The sequence below is a fragment of the Ornithodoros turicata genome, chromosome 8 (genome assembly GCF_037126465.1).
Source record: "Ornithodoros turicata isolate Travis chromosome 8, ASM3712646v1, whole genome shotgun sequence".
NCBI classification, from domain to species: Eukaryota; Metazoa; Arthropoda; class Arachnida; order Ixodida; family Argasidae; genus Ornithodoros; species Ornithodoros turicata.
Genome location: NC_088208.1, coordinates 9,102,216 through 9,125,597, shown reverse-complemented (window position 1 = coordinate 9,125,597; position 23,382 = coordinate 9,102,216). Strand labels below are relative to the sequence as shown.

General features: G+C 49.7%; 2 protein-coding genes across 2 annotated transcripts in view; both read left to right on the top strand.

Moving 5' to 3' along the window:
• The window catches only part of LOC135365910 (venom metalloproteinase antarease TserMP_A-like), a 94,534-nt gene that overhangs the window by 25,743 nt on the left and 45,409 nt on the right, over positions 1-23,382 (top strand). The window contains exons 2-3 of the mRNA XM_064598578.1: positions 12,739-12,914; positions 13,482-13,571. Of these exons, the coding sequence (XP_064454648.1) occupies positions 12,739-12,914; positions 13,482-13,571 (266 nt within the window). The remainder of the gene's footprint in view (positions 1-12,738; positions 12,915-13,481; positions 13,572-23,382) is intronic.
• LOC135366314 (uncharacterized) lies at positions 2,721-4,427 on the top strand. Its single transcript, XM_064598987.1, has 3 exons — positions 2,721-2,818; positions 3,023-4,200; positions 4,261-4,427. Exons 1-3 carry the CDS (start codon positions 2,721-2,723, stop codon positions 4,311-4,313), a joined length of 1,329 nt encoding a protein of 442 aa, XP_064455057.1. The 3' UTR covers positions 4,314-4,427.

Genomic DNA, 23,382 nt, shown 5'->3' with positions numbered 1-23,382 from the left:
AAAGACGGAAGGCGGGGTGGTCAAAGTACAGACGACACCGTCGCAATGCGAGGAGGAGGAGAGCGGTGTAGCGACTATAAAAGGTGCGCAAGGTGCGCTAGTTCTACGACGATTGATCGACAGCCCACGAGGGGCATTCATCCACGACGTGAGTCGTTTCGTGGATCCAAAATGTAAGTTGACCGTCACTGCTGTGAGAGTGTATTCTATGCATGACATTGTTTTTCAGGAACCAATAGCCGCTGTCACCGCATGTCACTGAACACAGGAACTCACCCCATCCTCTCTCATCATCAATCTCAAGCGTTCCTCAACTGAAGGGAAAAGTGAGCATTGTTTCGTGAGAGGAAATCTCGTACTGATTTTGTTTGACCGCAGTGCCACGCTGTCTCGTATGTCAGTACGACCCCATCGATGCCATGCTCGTGGCCGTAGAAAGAGAGCACGAAGCTAGAATAGAGAATCTCGGTAATAGCCCAGTCGTCCTTTCAGATGACGACGACGACGACGACGACGACGACAGAGTCAGTAGTCCGCCTTTCGTAATACCTGAAACGGACGACGACGACGAACCCCTAGATGGACATGACAATGCAGACGAATTGCTCATGTGGGAAGGGGATCAGTCGTATGCAGATTTCATTCCTCTGTCTGGTAGGGTTAGAGATGAATCACCAGATGCGAGCCCAGAATTTCAAAACGAAGCTGAGCCTGTCCAGGGTCGTAGAATCGTTGAATTGAGAGAACACGTCATAGAGAATCATCCCTCCGTCACGGAGAGACGATTCCTTCCTTTCTTTGTCACTGATGAGGCATTTGACGGAACGGCTACTAGGTACACTCTTCTCTGTTCCCCGCACGACGACAACGTCGACGATTTGCGACTTTATCTACCGAGCATAGCTCCAGTAATCACGCGCGTCCTCGAAGCTTATCCCATGCCTTTCAAATTTTGTCTGTGCTCGAAGGTGCTCATGATTAAGGACGGAGCCGATGGGTTGACTTCTCATCTCCTCCACGTGAACCTTCACTTGAGAGTGGTGCATAACCGCCAAGAAATCGAAGGCGCGATAAATGCTGCCATCGCAGAGTCCTCGCAACGCGTAGAAAACTATGCGACAGAAGGGTCTGGTTTCACCTCGAACGACGTCCAATGTGTCGACTTAAAACTAACGCGCTTAAAACCGAAGCGGATTGGGTGCACGATCGAGCTTCCCGAGCTGCTAAAAAGAAAACGAAAGACTCTCACAAACGTCAAACTTCCGCCGAATCACGAAAACGAGTGTTTCAAGTATAGCGTGCTGGCACTCTTGCATCCGTTGAGAAACAACCCAAACGATTATGTTAGATACCGCAAGTACATGAATCCTTCGAATCCGGAGACGCGCGTAACGTACTGGCCGCCCTGCTTCCCAGTCACTTACGAAGATATTTCCCTGTGGGAGAGAAAAAACAAAATCTCCGTGTACATCTACGTGTTCGACGAGCAGACGAGTTCGATATCTACCGGACGGGTTCCCTGTACGCTCTATAAAGATAAAGTCCACTTGCTCGAGGTTAGAGAGCATTTCTATGGAATCAGAAAATTTAGCACTTTCATGGGACGAAGTGACTACTTTTATTGCGAGAAATGCACGTCCGGTTACGGGACGAGAGAGGCATTGCAGCAACACGAACGTCTGTGTCGCGACGTAAACGAAGTGATTCTCGAAATGCCAAAAGCGGGGGAGTGTGTCTCCTTCAACAAGATACAGTACATGCATCCCTATCCCTATTTCGCGGTGTTGGACACGGAGAGCGTCTTGGAAAAGGACGCACTCGTTAAGGACGCTGTGAGTGTGCACAGGATGAGCTCGTACTGCATCGTTGTAGTGAGAAGTTGGGACGGAAAAATACTAGGCCTAGATGGCTATTTGGGACCCAACGCGGCAGAGAAATGCTTGCTCTCGCTCAAGCGATTTAGCGATCAAATCGATAGGTTGAACAGTTGTCCCGCGCCGTTGGTCATGAGTATGGAAGACCACTTTCGGCACGCGAGCGCTACGCACTGCGAATTTTGTGGAATCGAATTTAACCGACATACGCGGAAGGTATCGCATCACGACCACACCTGCTTCGTAGAGCCCGGTTCTTCGAATTTTGTCGCGACGCTGTGTGATACGTGTAACCTTACGTGTCGTAATACCAAAGAACTCGTCGTGTGCGTGCACAACCTGCAATACGATTTGAGCTCCCTTCTCCGCCACATGCACGTTCTAAATCTGGGCGAGCCGTGGATCTTAGCTTCGAGTACGGAAAAGATAAGAGGGTTCAACATTGGCGATCTCCATTTCCGCGATACCACGCAGTTTTTCAACCTGTCCTTGGCGAACCTGGTGGAAACCCTGCTCGCGAGCGGTGGCGAGAGCGCGTTTCATTGTACCCGCCAAATGTATGGTGACCGTTTCCGGCGCCTCCTCAGGAAGGGCATTTACCCGTACACCTTCGTCGACAGTTTCGAAGCGTACAATTTGCCCGCACTACCGCCAAAAGAAGCTTTCAAAAGTGACCTGAACGACCAAGAGATCACGGACGAGGACTATCAGTACGCCCTAGAGATTTTCGAATTGTTCGAATGTAAGAACCTCGGTGGTTACACGCGTCTCTACGTCACGCTCGACGCCTGTCAGCTCTGCGACGTCGTGCTGTATTTCAGGAAGATCGCGCTAGAGACGGATGGGATGGATATCCTACGCACCGTGTCCCTCGCCAGCTACGCGTGGGGTAGCGCTCTGAAGCTCACCAAAGTCAAACTCGAGCTCATGAGCGATCGCGAGATGTACGAAACGATCGAGAAGGGAATCAGGGGAGGCATTTGTAACAGCTTCCACAGATACTGTCGGGCTAATCACGAGGGGTGCGACGATTACGATCCCCAGCAAGAAAAGACTTTTATCCAGTACCTCGACGTGAATAGTTTGTACCCGTACGCGATGACTTTCCATCTCCCGACAGGTGGTTTTGAGTGGGTCGATCCTTCGAGGTGGAGCGAGATTGATTTTCTCAACATTCCTCACGATTCGGAAGTGGGTTACGTATATGTGGTTGACTTGTTGTATCCCGAAGAACTGCACGCGCTCACCAGGGATTTTCCCCTGGCACCCGAACACAGGTGCGTGGACGAGAACGAACTGTCCCCCTACCAGCGACACCTGAAAGATGCGTTGGCGCTGAACGCCCCTCCCACAAAGAAACTCTTGCTGACGTGCTATGACAAAGAACGCTACGTCGTTCATTATGCATTGCTCGCTCTGTACGTGAGGTTGGGCATGAAAATAAAACGTGTTCACAGCATCCTCTCGTTCCGCCAAGACGACTTTTTGCGAACCTTCGTGCAGAGAAACGTCGCGTTGAGGAATGCCGCGAGCACGAAATTCGAGAGACTTCTGTACAAAACCATGTCGAACAGCACGTTCGGTAAGTCGATACAAAATGTGAGACGCATGAAAAGGTACGCAATAGCCTACGACAAAGAAAGTGCACTACGAAAGGCTAGCTCCGTCGACAGTCAGCATTTTCTCATTCTGAGTGACAAGTGCATCTTGTACGAGATGAAACAACGCCGCATCAAATGCACGCACCCCCTTTACGTGGGCTTTGCCATTCTTGAAATATCCAAAGTCCGAATGTACAGCTTCATCTACGAGTCGCTCTTTTCTCGCTTGACATGTCCAGTGCAATTGATCTATAGCGACACGGACAGCGTAATTTTTTCTCTCACGTGTGAAAGCCTGGAAGAGCAGCTGATGAAGATTGAGAGTGAGTTAGATCTGTCTTCCTATCCGCCAGACCACCCACTTTTCAACGACGAGCACGCGAACCAGATGGGGTACTTCAAAGACGAGACGGGGGGCGGAGTTATTCAGGAAGTCGTAGCCATCCGAGCGAAAATGTACAGCATTCTCTTGGCTGGGTCACACAAACAGATCGCGAGAGCCAAAGGAGTTAAGAAAGACGTGGTGCGGAAACATTTATTGCACGAAGTGTACCGAGATTCTCTGTTCAATGAAAAGGCGGTCTCTCAGAAGCAGTGCACCATCCAGAGTATAAAGCAAACGATGTACACCATTTCGAGACTCAAGAAGAGCTTGGTCCCCTACGACGACAAACGCTATCTCGTGGATGCCGTACACTCCTTCCCTTATGGGAGCTGCGAATACGGTAAGCTTTACGGGTGTTTTGACGCGTATCGCATTACGATAGTACTCCCTCTTTGTGCAGCACCGGAAAACCCGGAAGAGAGCCCGAGACCGTCGACGTCAGGCATCGAGTAACCGTTGAACAAAGAGCTGCACGCGCATGTAATCGAGAATAAAAGTTCTAGTCGAGACATGCTTCTCTCTCTCTCTCTCTCTCTCTCTCTCGCAGACAGGAGAAGCACGGGACATCGTGGCAGTGTGGTAGCGGAATGGGTGTACGAAAAGAATGACCATTCCGTCATCGTGCTGGCGCAGTGACCCGCGCAATGACGGCGCTGCGATGAAGATTCCCCTTTTCTGGCACGTCTGATCATCTCGTAATGCTGCGTTCGTGAGATCAGACAAGGGAGGGAGGGTGCAGGCATCTATTGACCAAGTCCTTTGTATGTATTCAATAAAGATGTTTCAGTGAAAGAACACACAGAGTCTCGTCAAAGTTATTCGGACTGTTTAATGCGTTGCATGTCAATAACCAATCGGTATTTCAATAAATCAATGACAAAATTGGCGATGTAGACTGCTTGCAAATGTCGCTGCTTCCGCAGGGCGTGCTTAATATGAGCGATGGCACGAGCGAGAAGGTCCACGATGTCTGCAGCGATGTAGTTGAATTCTGCGTTGGCCAAGCTCACAAATTCGCACATTAGTCCCAGGGGTCCGTCTGGAACCGTTATGCAGACGTTCTTGTAACGGGCGTAGATCCGACGCACCATCTCCTGCAGTGGCCCCGGCGAGATCTCTCCTATATTGCCAAAGCCTACCATGTCTATCACGTAGCGAAAAGCAGTGATGACGAGCTCGTTGCGGGGACTTTCGCCGTTGAAACATTCCTTCTCCACTTCTTCCCAAGAAGCGTGGGTGCGGGAACAATTTTGTAAAGAGTGGTAGCTGAACATCTTCACGTAGTGATGACGCGAGCGCGGTGCGCGCTGCCTTTATACAGATAAACGCGCGCGCGCAAAGAACGGAGAATGAAAGCGAAACTGAAAAGCCACCCGTCGCCGCTAGGAGCGCGCGCGCAGCAGCAGAGAGCCGAAACCGAAAACACCCGCGGCCGGCGCAGGGGGCGCTAGGAGCGCGCGCGCGCGCATGCGCGGACGGGTGGAGCAGAGGGCGCGCGCGCATCCATAGCGTCCGCTGCGCGTCGCCTCTCTCAGTTTCTCTCGGACCGTCGCGGAAGACGGACGTGCGCTCCGCGCGCTCGCTCACTTTCTGGCTGGATCTCGTAGAGAGCAGACGTATGTTCTCCGCGCTCGCTCAGTTTCTGCCTGGAAGTTGCCGCGGAGGAAAAGGTGAGTGATTTGACGCGCTCCTTTTCTCGTATGTTTGCCGTGTTTAGCGGTGACCGCGCTCGTGTTAAGCCTTTTCTCGCATGTTTAGACTTGTTTTGCGGTGTCCAAGCCTGTTGACGCATGTTTAGCGATGTGTGGTTCCCGCCTTGTGTTAGCTGCGTAGTGTTGAGGATAGGCCTAAGCGATCGCCCCCGTAAGCCTCTTTCCTCGTATGTTTGCCGTGTTTAGCGGTGACCGCGCTCGTGTTAAGCCTTTTCTCGCATGTGTAGCGATGTGTGGTTCCCGCCTTGTGTTAGCTGCGTAGTGTTGGGGTTAGGCCTAAGCGATCGCCCCCGTAAGCATCTTTCCTCGTATGTTTGCCGTGTTTAGCGGTGACCGCGCTCGTGTTAAGCCTTTTCTCGCATGTTTAGCGATGTGTGGTTCCCGCCTTGTGTTAGCTGCGTAGTGTTGTGGTTAGGCCTAAGCGATCGTCCCCGTAAGCCTATTTCCCCGATGTGTACTGTTTTCTGTTTAGCAGTAGCGGTTAGACCTTTTCTCTCGCATGCCTAGACTTGCTTGGCAGTGCTGTCATTTTTACCTGCCGCTAGTATGTTGTTCTCTGTCTTTCTCGTCTAGAGCTATGATGGTGGCGCCATCTGGTGTGATGCCTTGCAACTACGTGGCCACCTGTCGTCGATCTCTGCAACTGCTGGGTGCAAACTACCAACATGGCGGGCGCTGGTCACTCGGGTGTTGCGGAGCGGCTTCTTCGCCGCGGCATCGTTGATTTTCGAATAAATTGTTTCTCTCCACTCTATTTCCATCTTTTTATTTTATTTTCTGCCTATTATTTTTCTTTTTTATGGACTCTCATGGTGCACAACGCTCAGCTGGTCTGGACACGAGTTAGACTTTCCCCAATTAGTGTGGTGGCTCCCTGGAGGGTGCTGATTAATGTGGGGGGTCCCAATTAGCTCTAATTGCTAATTAAATCGTGTTCAGGCCAGTTGGGCGTTGTGCACCATGAGAGTCCAGTACCTACTACTGTTGGCTGAGCTGATTTATAAAATGATACATGACAAATAGCATCGCTAACACCCTTGCTTGTGCCCATCGGTGGATCGTTCTAACGGTCTTCCTGGACATTAAGTGCGCATACGATACCGTCTCGCACATCTGTGTGCTTCACGCCTTGCGGTTTTTGGGTTATCTGGTCGACCCTTCAGCTAGCTCCACGATTTCCTTACGGACCGAACTGTCGCTGTCCGCACATTCCACGGCCAAAGCCCTAAGCACCATGTTCATCAAGGCGTACCCCAAGGAAGCATTCTCAGTCCTACACTCTTTAATGTGGTAATGGCAGGACTAAAATCAATAGTTCCTCGCAAGGTAGCATTCTCCGTGTACATGATGTTGCCCTTTCGACAGTTAACAAGTCACGACCACCTGTTTAGCTCCATTTGCAACAAGCCTTAAATAATGTCCATCTCTACCTTACGCGATTTGGAATGGACCTTTCGCCCGAAAAGTGCATTGAGCTCCCTTTCACTCACAAGTCTATGAGCAATTTCCCTCTTTGGGTGGGTGCAAAGAAACTCGAGCCTGTGCGTTCCCATCGCTTCTTTGGTGTGGTGCTGGGCTCGAACGTGCTCTGGGCTCGCCACATTAAGCACCTTGAAACCAAAGTGCAGCGATGGCTTCCCGCAATCCAACAGCTTTCTGGCTTCGGCTGGGGCTGTGATCAACGCTCCCTTCTAGCTGTTCACGTGGCTTTGGTGAGGGCGACTGTACTTTACAGTCTTCCACAGGGTTTCTATAGCATCGTTAAATATCCTTCGGACCCTCTTCGCACGAAGTCTTCGTCACTGCCATAGAGTTCCAAGAATGGCTGAAACACGGCAAGTCCTAGCTGAAGCTGATGACCTCCCTGTGGAGGTCCTCCACGAGCGGGAAACGGCTCGACACTTCTTTCGTTTGCGTGCGCACATTCCTCGTTACCCACTCCTCAGGAAAATTGGATACCGCCCTGAAAGCGATTTCCATCCCATAGCACAGAGGATACGCCAAGCTCTCACTGGCTTCATACCTAAGGACGTCACACCGCCAAACGCCCTATGGTCTGTGCCTGTGCCACCCACCTTCGCACGCCTTCCGGACCTCCACAACCGCAGAGATCAGATTCCTACTCAAGTCCTTTGAGTCTCCCAAGTCTGAGAGGAGATCGTCGGTCAGCGCTTCGACGCCTCGTGATTCCTCTGGCTATCCGCCAGCGAACCGCTGACATTCTCAAACCCGCCATGCTGAGCACAGCTGATCGACCGCTCATTTTCTGCATGCTGCACACATCTCTCATCAAGATGCCGCATTAGTTCACCGAATGCGCCTGGATGTGGCATTTAGAGAACAGTTGCGCAACCGCTTGAGACAAGTTGCCTCTCCACACTGCAGCCACTGCGGTGCTGTTGAAGATTGCTGTTGAAGAAGCACATTCTTCTCCACTGCCCACGCTACCAATCTTTCCGAGCCGTGGTCTCCGGAACCCTCAACGAGCTAGACTCCCGCCCCTTCTCTCTCACAAAATAGCTTGGTCCCTGGCCACATCCAAATACACAAACGCTCTGCCCTCAAGGCTTTGTTCGCCTTTCTGGACACCACAGGGCTTCTATCCCTACTGTGAAGGAGCTCTTTATTTCACTCCCCGCATCACCACCATCAATGGGGTAGAGTGTTGCTCCCGGCGATGAAACTCCCCAGTCAGTTGTTGTTGTTGCTAACTCCCCATTAGCTCTCCAATACGTTCCAATGAATCCTAGCCTCGCACTTTCGACCTAAGTCCGTGGATGTATTCATCCACTTAAATGGCATTCGTATTCGTATTCGTCATCACTGGAAGAGCTGAAGCCCAAAAATGATCTGAACCACTGGTTCTCAACTGGCGTTCCGCGAGATGCTGTGAGCGAGAGCATGCGCAACAAAACATACGCACAATTTCAGAGTCCACAATAACCAAGTCCCAGGTTATAATTTGAGAGCCTGTGTCTGCAAGGTGTAAGAATGAGCCTGTTTCAAAATGGAGTATCACTGACCGATGTGTCAGCTTTGCGCGTTTTCGATGTCGGTCGAGCGGTTAGGCTTGGTATGGCTGAGGCGCTGAAGCAACAGAAAACGAAGGGACGTTGGTCAGCTTACGCTTAACTTAACTAACGCTCAACTTTGAATTTGCCTAGGTTAGTTCAAATTTGGAGACGACATTTCCTTGCGCTTGTTCTGAGCGATGCCGGCATCACAGTGTAGCGAACTGGGGTCTCGAACGCCTGGGTCTTAAAACTGTTGGATTGTTAAATGTGAAGCTTGGAATGGCCCAGTTCGACCTAGTTCACGCTCCGCATCTGACTATGTCGCAGACCTTGTCGTTGCCATTGGGATTGGCATACAGACCGCAGGACCGACGTGCTGCTGTAGACGCTCGTTGTAAAGAGCAGAGTCAGCAGGGGTCCTTATCATTTGTTGGCTCAGCCGACAATCCAACATTACGACGTGGGGCGACTTCGGCAAGCAATTCGCCCACCACGAGGGGTCTCTCGTTCGTCTTCTCTTGCATTCCGAAAGTGAGGCATGTACCTGGGAATTTGGAGCTACTCCCTTGCCTCCGTGAACGAACTTAAGCTTTACAAGAATGTGTTGTAATCCGGACAGCGTTATTGGCAGAGAAGTACTGTAAAATGGCACAATCATTCCGGGAAACCTCAAGCCGACATCTTGCGGATAAACAATACGTACTTAAAATAATTATAATTACAAATAAATAATTCGATACTTGTACGACATCTAGTTCATCTGACCCTCTTCCAGGAGGCAGCTACCACGGCTAGGCTCCTGGACGTCATGCTTGCGCTGCCACCGGTTCCCTCCCTTAACATAAGCTGAAAACCACTGATCTTAACCGTATTTTCCCGAATTGACAAAATGATGCAGCGCGTAAGCCCGGATCCCGTAACACACTACAAGCAACAGCGAAAAGCGACGAATTCGAATGCGGTGCCACCACTCGAGCGACAAGGAAGCTCTGTCTCGGCTACAAACTCTTGCATATAGTACTCCCCGTAGATATCTGTCGCTTGTCGCCAGGGCCGTTTCCCGGCGTGTGCCAAACCCCCTTGATCTGGTTATATATAACTGGAGGAGCGAGTGGTAAAGCATGGAGATTTGGGGGCAACAGCGTGGCGTGGGGCAAGTCAATGTGATGACAATGATACTTCGAACTTGTAATGGAACGTAGCGGTTTGAATCGATGGTTATTACGTGTGACGGAAACCTATCGCATATTGTGTGGAAAAACAGCCCCACATCAGCGCCCTACTGCATACACATATGTCATGAAAAACTAATACTCCTGTCACACGGTAAACTGAATGTCATTCCCAGCGAATGATATTCGCACTGAATGACATTTGTTTCGTGTCACACGGTGAAATGAAATGTTGCTACATGCGAATGATATTCGCTTTTCCCCTCGCACCGTCAGCGTACCCTCGCAATAGAGAAGTATCGAAAGCAACAACGATAAGCCGTTCGAAGAAATGAAAGATGAATGAAAAGGTGTACTCCAATCACGAATTTGATAACTTTTGACGCGAAGGAATGAAGCCTATATAAACACACTGTTTCGGAGAACTACCCTCGTTCCCAGTGACCACGTTGCCAGTGCGGAGCAGATAGGCTTCCTAGTTGTCTTTGCTTGTGGTACTTAGCCAATTAAGTGTCTTTGAAAAGGCAACGATTCTGTGAAATAATCTAATGTTTCGCTAGTTTCGAGAAAAAGAAATAAAAATAGAATTAATGTACCCGTATAATGCATCAGATGTTCGCCCCTTGTGTTTTAATTATCGGCACTGACATCGTTTGCGAATGACATTCCGTGTCTTCCTGTAGCTCGATGAGAGACAAACTAATCACATTCGGTGTGATTGTCATTCGCTGGGAATGCCATTTAGATTGCCGTGTGACAGGGGAATTACGGTTGTATAAATTTCTCTCGGTATTTATTTACCAGCGGCGTTTCAATGGAAATTTCATGATGATTCAGGCAGGTATGCGGCACATTCAATTCAAATATACGAATTTTTATGTCGCCAATGTACATTTGTCGCTAGGTGTCGCTGCCTCGCAAATGGATACGGTACCTCCACCTGAGACAGCGGCGACATCGACAGAATCTGTAGTCTGTTGCTTGTCGTGTGTTTCGGGATCCCGACCGTAGAGCTCTTTGCGACATTGCAGCCTTCTATGCAGGACGTCTTGGGCCACCTGTCGCTGTATACACCTCAAGTCTCGCGAAATCACCGAGAGAAACAAACCCTAGACGGTTCTACCGGCTGTGCAGTCTGAGGTTTTCTCTAGGCTTTGCGGCATACTTTGCAGACGAATGTCGACACTGTACCCCTTGAAGCGGGTCCAGAACTGCATTGTATTTTGTGCAGCTGTCATTATACAATTGTTCTCTCTGCATCAATGCACGTCTGTGCACTGCCCACAGCCAGAGTTGCACTGGCAGCACTTTGGCTTATCCACCACTTAAGGTCAAGATTTCGCTCCAAATTTAGTGTAAGAGTGAGTGCGGAAGGTCAGCAAAAAGGAAAAATGAATACTAATCGGTGCGCGTAAAATCTCTAAATTAGACTATCCGTTGGGCCTTCTTCACTATTAAGGATCACTTGTGTACCACTTCACTTCGCGTGTCTCCTGTTTTCCTTTTTCTTTTTTCAAGTAACTGCTGATACCGCCTCAGGGCTAGCAGACACAGTAAACCCGTATGCGCAAATGCAAAGTCTTGCTCGAATTTCGGAAGCAGAGCAATTCTTTAGAAAAATGTCATGCATGCCTACTTCCGGATGCCAAAACAATTGATGCTAAGTGAGGCGTTTAGGGGAGTAGGGGGCATAACGGCTACTTAACTTTGAAAGTATCCATATTGGTAATTCGTGACTTAGCGTCGCCAGACAACCATCGCCATAAGCGGTACCACACTGGTCGGTCTGCGTATTAGTCTTGCCAACCTGAGGGTTTTTTAACGTGCGCTGTTGAGTCACGGAACAGCTTCAGAGTACTGCAACTGACGTACAACCGCAAGTTCTCAGCCAGAGGGTGTCGTGTGGGACGCCATATTGGCGCGTTAAGTTCGTCTGCAACGTTAAGACGGATCCAGTTTGTAGACTACGTAGAAAACAGCGCAGGGACGGGACACGAAGAAGCGCTCTGTGTGTGCACTTGTTTCTTCTTCCTGTCCCGTCTCTGCGCTGTTTTCTACGTACTTGTGTACCAACTTGCCCAAATATCCGCCTTAACTCAGTTTGTAGACATTCGTTCTTTCTCCTTTATTCGACCACGCTTTTCCGTCTTCCTTGACAACATTGTCACTTTGCTGTAGCGTACGGTCGTTTTGCCTGGGCGGAAAATACCTGCACTCTTAAAAATGAGCTGCACCGCATAGCGCGCTCCTAGTCAACCATCATCCCGAATGAAATCGTCTCTCCCACGATGTGTTGAACATGGGAGGCGTGTGCCTTCTTTGTACCGCTTATGCAGTATATAATTGGTACAAAAAGGTGTAGTAACAAACGCATAGTGAAATTTGCTAATACATTTCGGAAATAGAGTCGATCCGCTTTGCCTTACTGGTACATTTTGCACTCTCCCCCTATCACACCAAATGGAAGAAACTCGGGACACACTAGGAACCTTTCCGAACCACATTTATAGTGTATTTGAACCACAGCTCGACCTACGCTCGCTCACAATAGTCAAGTAGTTCGGTCCGTGTTCGAGTCCCGCTCACGAATTCTATGCCCGAAAACCAGCACCTTCCGGGGCAGTGCAAGGCTTCGGTGAACATTGTGACGCTATTGGTACTAATCGATAGTCCCCAATCATGTCGACGGGCCAATTATGGGTTCGTCCGTTCCCTTATGTTCTTCGAAGAGTGTATGCCTTGACGCATAAGTGAAGGATCGCATGAAAGCGATTGCAGTTTTCATTGATTGGTATTACCTTACGTTGTGTCCTGTCTTCTCACATTATGTTTAGCATTACTGTGTTTTGCTTTGGTTATGTTGCCGCCCACCCATTATGTAATTCCCTCGGGTCTTTAAGGGTTTAATAAATGAAGTGAAACTGTATAGTGAAGCAGACTTTCAAAATTGGTGAATGCGTTGAATTTGTCGAATTTTCAGCGTCCTCGGATGAAGCAATCGTGTACCCTCAGTTCCTGGAAGGAAGGTCAGACAGTGGTGCAAGAGTATTGAAACTCAACGATGAACTCACTTTGCACCTTGAACAAAGGTCTGCGTTCGATAACCACCTACTTATAAGGACGATGGGGGAAGATAATACAGTCATCGAAAGGCTTGTATGTATTTTGGATTTTAATAACTTCCGCCTTGACAAATGGTATCCGTTTCATGTGGGTTTTCTACGCAGAGAGCCAGTTCAAGTGCAGTATTGACTTGATGACTTTAAGAAGTGTGTGTATCTTAACAAACGTAACATTTCTGGAAGCATCAAAACAACGTACCACAAAATAAAAATAGGAAGCCAAAGAAGAATATATTAATGAATAAGAAGAACATGAATATGGCCCAACTAGCAATACAAGAATATACTCACGATTTTTCCTCGAAACACATCTATATCGAACATCAGAAAATTGAACCACCGTTTTCCAATCACTCATTGAGCGGTGATCACTGTTTCATGTAACATGCACTAAACCTCGAGAGGCCGCTTTTGATGTTGCGTATAAATATATATATATTTTTTTTCGTTCTCGAGACGCGCAACTATAGAGCAAGGAGAAGATCGACGATTCAGTTCTGCATGAGTCCCGCTTTTTCCTATCAATAAGAACACTTCGTAGATCGCACCCTACAAGGTGTAGTGAATGGGTGAACGTTGACGTAATGTGTATCTACACTAGGTGGATACGGCAGAAATCAACAACAAACTTTTCCAAGATCAACATCACATGGCTTCAGCAGTAATCTCTGAAGAAGACGGACTCCATGTGGTATGTTCCTATTTCATATACCGTTTTCTGACGTATTTTCGCATAGAATTTGCGTACATATCTCTGCTTTCAAGAGTTGATGTACCGTACGCTCTCCGGATGCTGCGTTAATTCATGGGACGCGACTCAACGCAGCTTTTAGCTCTATGTGGCGTTAGCACGTTTGCGACAGGTTGAGCCTCAACTCCTCACACAACTGTCACACTCCTCACTTGGAAAGTAGTAATGACTGGACACAGACTGTGCGCAACGCTACAAGGCTTCTGGACACGTTTAATTAGCAATTAGAGCTAATTGGGAACCCCCACATTAATCAGGACCCTCCAGGGAGTCATCACACTAATTGGGGAGCATCTAAGACGTGTCCAGGCCACCCTGTGCGTTGCCGACAACCTGTGCCAATAAAAAATAAAAAATAGGTAGAAAATAAAATAAAAAGATAGAATTAGAGTAGAGAGAAACAATTTATTCGAAAATCAACGACGCCGCGGCGAAGAAACCACTCGGCAACGTCCGAGTGACCAGCGCCCGCCATGTTGGTAGTTGGCGATCGGCAGTTGCAGAGATCGACGAGAGGTGGCCAAGTAGTTGCAAGGCATCACACCAGATGGCGCCACCATCATAGCTCTTGGCAAGAAAGAACGAACAAGACACTAACGGCAGGTAGAAAATGCCAACACTGCTGAACAAGTCTAGGCGGACTATCCTTGACTTTGCTGACCAAGAGCGAGGGAGGCTCCGCCCCCAAATGGCGCTCGATGTTTGACTGCGCTCATGTTAAGCCTTTTTTCTCGCATGTTTAGACTTGTTTAGCGGAGAGCAAGCCTGTTGTTTAGCGGTTCCCGCCTTGTGTTAGGTGTATAGTCCTGAGGAGCTGTGGTTAGGCCTAAGCGATAGCCTTTTCCCCGATGTGTACTGTTTTCTGGCACGCCTATACGACTATCCTTGACTTTGCTGACCAAGAGCGAGGGAGGTTCCACCCCCAAATGGCGCGCCAATAGGAGTACTCGGGAGGCGGAGCGCTGCGGCCTCTCCTCTTGCCTCATAGATGGCGCATCGGTAGCGCTCGGCTCGGGATATGTGAGCCGCTGTCGTCTGCTTCTTCCGGTAGAGCTACGACCTTGAAGCCTCTGCACTCGCGTAAGAGATGGCGCAACATTGGCGCTCGGTAAGGGCACGTGTGGTCACCATAACTTTGAGCCTCGACCTTGAGACTGGCCGGTAACCTAAATTCCGATGACGCGGCGATAGCAAACCATAGTGCATAGTTTTGACGATTATGCTTCATGTATATGTCATTACATTACCAAATTTGTGGCCAGTTCGACGTTTCGCTCCGCTCTTTTGCATAAAAATTGTCTCAGCTCATGAAAAATGAAAGAAATATTTGTTCTACTCCTCGCACTGAAATAAATCATTTAAAAGAATTGAACCTCTGTATGCAATAAGGGGATAAGTCGAAAAATCCCAAAATGACAAAAGGGGCCTGATATGATTGTCCGTCCCATTGACACACATGCATTTCCCGTTTTCTTACCATGCTGTAGCGGGCCAACAAATCGCAATAAGGTCCTAAGTTTTCATTGGCAGGTGCATACTGGTATGTAGATGTCATTGCAACAAAAATAGTAACAAGAGGATAAGTCGACTTATTCCCTTATTGCATAGAGAGGTTCAATTGTGCTGTGTGTTTCTTTTCACGTTTTTTTTTCTTTTTGTAAGTAGTTACGCAAGTATACTGCGTAGTTTTGACGATTATGCTTCATGAATGTGTCATTATTACATTACTAAATTTTTTGGCCAATTCGACTTTTGTTCTACTCCTCGCATTGAAATAAATCATTTCAAATAATTGTATTGTGAATTTCTTTTTTTTTCTTTTTGTAAGTAGTTACGCAAGTATGTAAAAAGGAAAGAAATGTTGCTGCTTGTTCTACTCCTCACACTGAACTAAATCCTTTGAAATAATTATACTCTGTTTCTTTTTTTTTTCCTTTTTGTAAGTAGTTATGGAAGAAAATAATTGTACTGTGTGTGTGTTTCCTTTTTGTAAGGGTTCCGGGACATTTGATCGAACGTCGTTTGGTCGAAAGCTGTTTGATCGAATGCGGGACATTTGGTCGAAAGGCATTTGATCAAACACCGTTTGATCGAGACGGCAGCAGTCGTTCGATCGATTATTTTATTCGTTCGCTTGGAGCATTGATGAAACAAATAAGAAGAAAACAACAAAAGAAATCTTCAGTTCTAAATGCTGTTATCCTAAGGAATATTTCACTCTGTGTCATCCGCTCACCCATAAACACATTCCTCATCCTAATCCACTTTTTCGCATCCAGAAGGCGATCCGATGATGTGCCTTTTTTTTGCTATTTATTTGTATTTGCTGAAACTGCGTTTGCAGCAGCTCTGAAAGGAAAATTAGACGTTTAGCTCACTCTCATGTCCTCGTGGCTGATACTGTCTCAGCGTATTGCTAAAAGTACGCCCAAACATTTCATTTGGTGAAATGCTCCGCAAACTGGGTCAATTTTTTCCTACGCCCACGCTAACGTGAGACATGTGGTTCGCTGCGTTTTTCCAACATATCTGCAGGAAATATGCAGAAGGTGCGCCATCTATTCGGCAAGAGTTTCGGCTCCGCCTCCCGAGTACTCCTATTGGCGCGCCATTTGGGGGCGGAGCCTCCCTCGCTCTTGGTCAGCAAAGTCAAGGATAGTCGTCTAGGCGTGCCAGAAAACAGTACACATCGGGGAAAAGGCAATCGCTTAGGCCTAACCACAGCGCCTCAAGACTATACACCTAGCACAAGGCAGGAACCGCTAAACAACAGGCTTGCTCTCCGCTTAAACAAGTCAAAACATGTGAGAAAAGGCTTAACATGAGCGCAGTCAAACATCGACAAATCAATCGTTGGTCACCGCTAAACATGGCAAACATGCGAGAAAAAGAGCGCGGTAAATCACTCACCTTTTCCCCCGCGGCGACTGCTCATCAGCCAGGCAGAAACTGAGCGGGCGCGGAGCAACCGAGCGTACGTCTGCTCTCCGCGACAGCCAGCCAGAAACTGAGCGAGCGCGGGGACTGCGGAGCAACCGAGCACACGTCTGCTCTCCGCGACAGCCAGCGAGAAACTGACTGAGGCGACGCGCTGTGGCAGCTACGCATACGCGCGCGCGCGCGCTCCTAGCGCCCACTGCGCCGCCCGCCCGCAGGTGTTTTCGGTTTCGGCTCTCCGCTGCGCGCGCGCTCCTTGCGGCGACGGGTGGCTTCTCAGTTTCGGTTTCACTCTCCTTTCTTTGCGCGCGCGTTGATCTGTATAAAGGCAGCGCGCACTGCACTCGCGTCATCAATCTGACGATACGTGGAAAACGCCATGTGTGGTTTATTCTCCTGCGTTTCTCGTCGTCGCAAGGAAAAGACAAAAAACGAAGAACTTCGCGAATTTATTCGCGGCATCGTGGAGGAAGCCTTTCAAGTCCACCGCCTGGAATGGTTGCAAGCGCGTCAAGAAATGTGTCAGGACAAGATGAAGACGCTCGACCGCATCTTAGCAGCGGACAGACTGGCGAAAAAGTCCAACTTTAGACTGGATAATCTGTATTGGGAACGCAGTTCCGATGTAGAGGACGACGACGACGTGTAAATAAAAGCGATGCATTTCTCTTGGAGTCTCAGTCTCTTCTTTTTCTTCATGCAGCGTGTACGCACGCTTCATGTCTTCCCCCGAACCTTTTCGTTTCCATCGTCCTTCTCGCTGTATCTTAACCGGCCCCTCCATGTGCGGCAAATCTATGTTCATTGCGAACGTGCTGAGGAACCTGAATGACGTGGTGGACAAGCCTCCGTCACAAATATTCTATGTGCAGAAATATGCTTCGCCGAGCATGCAGGACGAACTTGGGGACTCCGTAAAATTTACCAAAGAGCTACCCCGAGAGTGGGACACGTCGCGCGCTACGCTGGTCGTCGTCGACGATCACATGACCGACGCCGGTTCCTTGAAGGAGGTGACCGATCTTTTCATTCGGGGTTCTCACCACGCCAACGCGTCGATCTTCTTACTCGTTCAAAATATATTTTTCGACAGTAGCCATTTTAGAACTATATCCTACAACGCCAGTTATGTCGTCCTGTGGCACACCGTGCGCAGCGTGGACCAGATGGAACATTTCGGGCAACAGCTATTTGGCAGAAAAAGATTGGAGTATTTTCTGGACATATATAAAGAAGCGATGTCGTCGCCCCACGCTTATTTACTCATGGATCTTCACAACTATACGCACGAGGATCACAGGTTGCGTAGCAATATCTTTCCGGGTGAACGTCAACATATCTACACTCTGAAATGAATCTCCACCCTCACCTCCCTTTACTCAAAGTACTCTCCACTCTACCCCCTCCGCGCTGTCGCGACGTCTTGAGACGTTCTTCCTCGTCCGACATGAAACACCTCTTCGAAATTTGCCTCAATGTATTGAACGGAAAGGTGGTTCTAGCTCCGGACACGTTCGCGCGTTTGAAGAAGCACAAACGCTTCTTACGACGGCTCGCCTACAAAAAGATTCACAAGAATCGGCAACGTTTGAAGCGCTGTCTGTCTCAGCAGCCACGACAGGCATTCTTTCGTCGGTGGTTCCTCTCCTACTTTCCGCCGTGTTAAACCTTTTTGTCAATGGCCAAGAGAATTGAAGTGACCACCACCTCCATCGGAAACATTCTTTCCTCGAAGGATAGTGACGACGTCAAAGTGAAACTCATACTGCAAGCACTGTATCGCATACTCAAGCAGTACGGATTTGACCCCTTCGACAATAAAAACAAGGCGTCCGACGCTACAAATGACTTTGACTATTCATTCCTCTCTCCAGAGGTGGACGAAGAGGAACCGGAAAGGGTTGTCTCGGAATTAAAGAAGGTTCTTTCCTGGGATCGCGAGGGTTGTGTCTCCGTGTCGGGCAAGCCCATCAGGCACTCCTCCGCTTACGAACTCGTCAATTATTTGTTGCAACGTCGAACGGAAAAGAAACCTTCCTGGTTCCCCAAAGTCTCAAAACTATTGCGCCTGATTTCTCTGCCCAAATCTCGCGAGCCTCAACAGCAGCAGCAGCAGGCCTCCATTGCATGGACGACTTATGGAGGGATATGAAAAGCCAGCGAGTGGTTTGGGGGGTGTGGACCGCTATAGAAAAGCGTGTCACTTGAGCAAACAGAAGGCTCTCGCCATTCTCAGAAAGCTGGATGCCTACACGCTTCACTATCCGGTCAGAAGAAAGACTAATAGGAGACGCATCATCACGCTCAAGATCAACGACGTGTAGCAAATGGACCTCGCAGACTTTTCAAAATACAAGAGGTTCAACGGTGGCTACCGCTACATTCTCGTGGCGATCGATTCCCTCTTCCGCTTTCTGCGCACCCTCCCGCTAAAGACGAAGCGCCCCGCCGAAATGAAAAGGGCCATGATAAAACTTTTTCGGGGAGGTAACGCACCTACACACATCTTTTGCGACAGAGAAAGGGGAATTCTACAACAAGACCGTCAAGGAGTACCTGTCACGAAAGAAGGTCCACATGTATTCCACCTTCTCTCCAGTAATCAAAGCATCGCAGGCAGAACGCGTGATACGCACTTTACGCGACAGAATATTCCGCTGTTTTAGAGTAACCGGAAAATATCACCTCGTTTCCGCGCTTCCCAAGATCGTGCGCGACTACAACAACACCAAACACAGGACTTTGGGCATCAGCCCGTCAGAAGTCACACCCGAAAACGAATTGAAGCTGTTCGATAAGATAAATGGGAAGCCCGTCGTACCCTCCATGAAAAAGAAGCTCAATGTGGGGGATAAAGTGAGGTTCCTACTAGACAGAAAAGGTTTTCGTAAGAGCTCGGAAAAAAAAACAACTTTATTTTCGGCCTTGGAGAGTGGGGAGTTTCATCGCAACAGGCGATACTCTACCCCAGTGCTTGGTGGAATGGGGGGAATAAAATAACGTGCCCCTTTACAATAACGAACGAAGTCCGATGGTGTCCAGAAATGTCAGAAGAGCTTTGAGCGCAGAGCGTTGCTGGGCTGGATTGGGCCAGGGACCAAGCAATTTCGGTAGGGAGAAAGGGCGAGAGTCCAGCTGACGAAGAGACTCGGAGAGTGTGATTCGGGAAGGTTCGTAGTGAGGGCAATGAAGAAGAATGTGCTCCAGATCCTCAAGAGCACCACAGTGGCAACAGGTGGGAGAATCAATTTGTCTCAAGCGGTAACGCCACTGAGCTATAAAGGCCACATCGAGGCGCATGCGGTGGATTAATGCAGCATCCTGACGAGATGTGTTACGTGGCATGCGGAAAGCGAGCATGGGATCAACTCTGTTCAACATAGAGGGGGGAAGAATGTCGGTTGTCCGTTGGCGGGAAGCCAGGGGTGTCACTAGACGTCGCAGAATTGAACGGCGGTCTCCTCTGAGCAGAACAATACGGGTCCGGTTCCGAGACGAGAGTGCTGCTTCTGCGGCGCTGTCGGCCTGCCCGTTCCCGACGACACCACAATGGGCCGGAACCCACTGGAGAACTAGCCGGTGGCCTGCGGCGTAGATAGTGTGGTAAGCCATTAACACGTCGGTGACTAGGGGTGCGGATGGGCCTCGTAGGCCGGAAGTTTCAATTGCTTGAAGTGCAGATTTGGAGTCTGTAAAGACTGCCCATTCCCGGGGTGGAAAATCAGCGATGTGTTGTAGAAAGAAAAGGATGGCATAGAGTTCTGCAGCTGTGGAGGAGGTTGGATGTGAAAGGCGTCTTCCGTGCACGACGCCTTCGGATGGAATGACGAAGGCTGAGGCGGACTTGTTGTTTCGGGATGCGCCATCAGTATATGCTGCCGTAAACGTAGAAAACTTCTCGTCTACCAGAGCATGAAAATGGGCTCGGAGGACTTGAGGGGGGACCTGATCTCTTCTTTGCAGAAGGTTTGGGAGGCGTACAAACGTGGGCGGTACCGGGAGAGACCAGGGGGCTTCCGGCGGTATAGTGTCCTTAGTTATGAAGCCTGTGAGAGTCTGGCGTGTCCTCTGCGCTACTCGATAGAAGTCGCTTCCAGGGCGGTATCGAATTTTCCTGAGTAGCGGGTGGCGGGGAATGTGAGCACGCAAACGGAGGTAGTGCCGAGCCGTTTCCCGTTCACGGAGAACTTCAAGCGGGAGCTCACCAGCTTCAGCCAGTACTTGTCGTGTTTCAGCCATTCTTGGAACTCCGAGGCATCGACGAAGGCTTCGAGCAAACAGGGACCGAAGCGTATTTAAGGAAGTTGGTGATATCCTGTGCAGAATAGGAAGGCTGTAAAGCACAGTTGCCCTCACCAATGCCGCGTGAACCGCGAGCAGGGAACGCTGATCACAGCCCCATCCTGGGCCAGAAAGATGTTGGATGGCGGGGAGCCATCGCTGCACTTTGGTTTCAAGGTGTTTAATGTGCCGAGCCCAGCGCAAGTCCGAGTCGATTACCACGCCAAGGAAGCGGTGAAAGCGTACTGGTTCTAGCTTCTTTGAGCCAAGCCAAAGTGGGAAATTGGCCATAGCTTTACGCGTGAAAGGGAGCTCGACACACTTTTCGGGTGAAAGGTCCATCCCGAGGTGCGTCAGGTACGTATGGATATTGTTTAAAGCGAGCTGCAGGCGGCGCTGGAGAGCCGGGCGTGATTTTCCTACTGTCCAAAGGGCGACGTCATCTGCATACACGGAGAACGACACTTTGCGAGGAATTACTGATTGTAGGCCGGCCATCACCACGTTAAACAGTGTCGGGCTGAGAATGCTTCCTTGGGGGACTCCTTGGGGAACAGGATGCTGAGGGCTTTGGCCTTGGGACGTACGGACAGCGACAGTTCGGTCCGTAAGGAAGTCTTGGAGCCAGATGAAGAGCCGACCGGATACTCCAAACGAGCGCAAGGCGTGCAGCACACAAATGTGCGAGACGGTATCATAGGCGCGCTTGATGTCGAGGAAGACCGATCGGACGATCCGTCGATGGGCTCGAGCATGTTGAACTGTAGAGACTAGGTCGAGAACTGGATCCATGGAGCTTCGGTGGCGACGAAATCCTGCCATTTCGTGAGGGAACGCACGTCGTTTTTCGAGCCACCAGTCGAGGCGATGCAGAACCATTCTCTCCATCAGTTTCCCCATACAGCTTGTCAGGCTCACCGGGCGAAAGGAGGATAGGGCATTTGGGGGCTTGCCTGGTTTCAGGATGGGAACAACCAAGGCCTCCTTCCATGTATGTGGTAAAGATCCTTGTTGCCAAGACGTGTTATAGACATGAAGGAGAGCTTGGAGTGACCGCCCGTCAAGGTTTCGTAGGGCGGCATAGGTGATTTTATCGGGCCCAGGGGACGAGCTGGCGTTCACAAGCTTCAACGCTGCGTTTAGCTCGATTAGTGTGAAGTCGCGGTCCATAACTTCCGGGGGACGGGGCCAGTCGTGGTGAAGTTCAGCCGTCAAACTGTGAACAAAACTGCGGTGTAGGGGCGTAGTCGTGGCAGCCGCCGGAGTCGTTAGTACCACACAGAAGTCCGTCGCAAGCGTGTTCTCGTCTACACGCTGAACGAGAGCCAAGGCCGCGAGAGGATTCTTTTGAGGGGGCGCCTCCTTCAGAGAACGGATTGTCCGCCAGATCTTCGTGGCCGGATCGAACGGTGAAAGGTGGTGGCAAAACTTACGCCAACGCTTCCTGTCCTCGTTTTTAAGTTCTCGTGTTACTTTAGCTTTCATCCGGCGGTATTCCACAATGTCCGTAAGTTGTCCTGTCCGACGAGCCGTTCTCTCTGCTCGGCGACGTAATGCTCTAAGGTGATTAATAGCGGGGGAATGGCCGATATGGCCTGTTACCCTTTTAGACATGACCACCGCGTCCTGAATACCGCGGGTAATTGCTTGAGAGAGAGCCTCTGGGGACATACCGGTGTGCACAGATGTTCTGAGGCCCTCACGAAAACGTCTCCAGTTTGTGAAAGAAATCAGTCCAGCAGTGGCTGAGAGGGGCAGTCTGTCGTGCGAAATATATAGAGGAAAATGATCGCTACCTCTAGTGTCGACGTCCGTAGCGCACGACAAGTGGCGAATCATGTCGGTTGAGGACCACGAGAGGTCCAATACATCAAGTGACAGTGGGGATCGCATGTAAGTGGGCTCGCGGTTGTTCAGCAGGCACATGTTATTATTCTCCATTGCCTCTAACAACCTCCTTCCCCTACTGTCCGTCCTTCGGCTTCCCCAGGCCGAGTGATGTGCATTGAAGTCCCCTAGCACAAGCGCCGGGGCTTCCAGAGTACCAAGTAAGCGTTCAAGGTCACTCCACGGGACCTGTACCGCGGGACGGATATAGATACTGACGACCGTTAACAGCATGGGGCCAAGGCGGATCCTGCATGTGACGTAATCATAAGAGCGATGACAAACTGAGCCGATGGGTGCAGCAACGAGGTCATTGCGAACGTATAGCGCTGCTCTACTCTCAGGGGAATGATGAGAGCGATAGATTGTGTATCCACTAACACGATGTGTACAATCCATGCCGTGTTCGCATATAGCTATGAAAGGGAACTTGTACTGTTGGAGATGTGATTTAAAATCTGGGAGCTTGTTACGCAGGCTTCGAGGATTCCACTGCATGGCCAGGGCTTTTTTATACAATTCCGTCATGCTGATGCGAAGATAATGCCTCCAGCGCCAGAAGCGCTTGAACCTCGGGCAGTTGCGACGCACCAGGAAAAGCAGAGACAATGGCCTTAAGGGCAGCGAGTACCGCTGAGAAGAGTCC

What these genes read in the sequence shown, in the direction of transcription:
- LOC135366314 (XM_064598987.1), top strand. Translation starts at nt 2,721, where the DNA reads ATGGATATCCTACGCACCGTGTCCCTCGCCAGCTACGCGTGGGGTAGC. An exon ending in CTCATGAGCGATCGCGAGAT is followed by an intron (nt 2,819 to 3,022) that starts GTACGAAACGAT and finishes CGATCCTTCGAG; the next exon opens with GTGGAGCGAGATTGATTTTC. An exon ending in TTATGGGAGCTGCGAATACG is followed by an intron (nt 4,201 to 4,260) that starts GTAAGCTTTACG and finishes CTCTTTGTGCAG; the next exon opens with CACCGGAAAACCCGGAAGAG.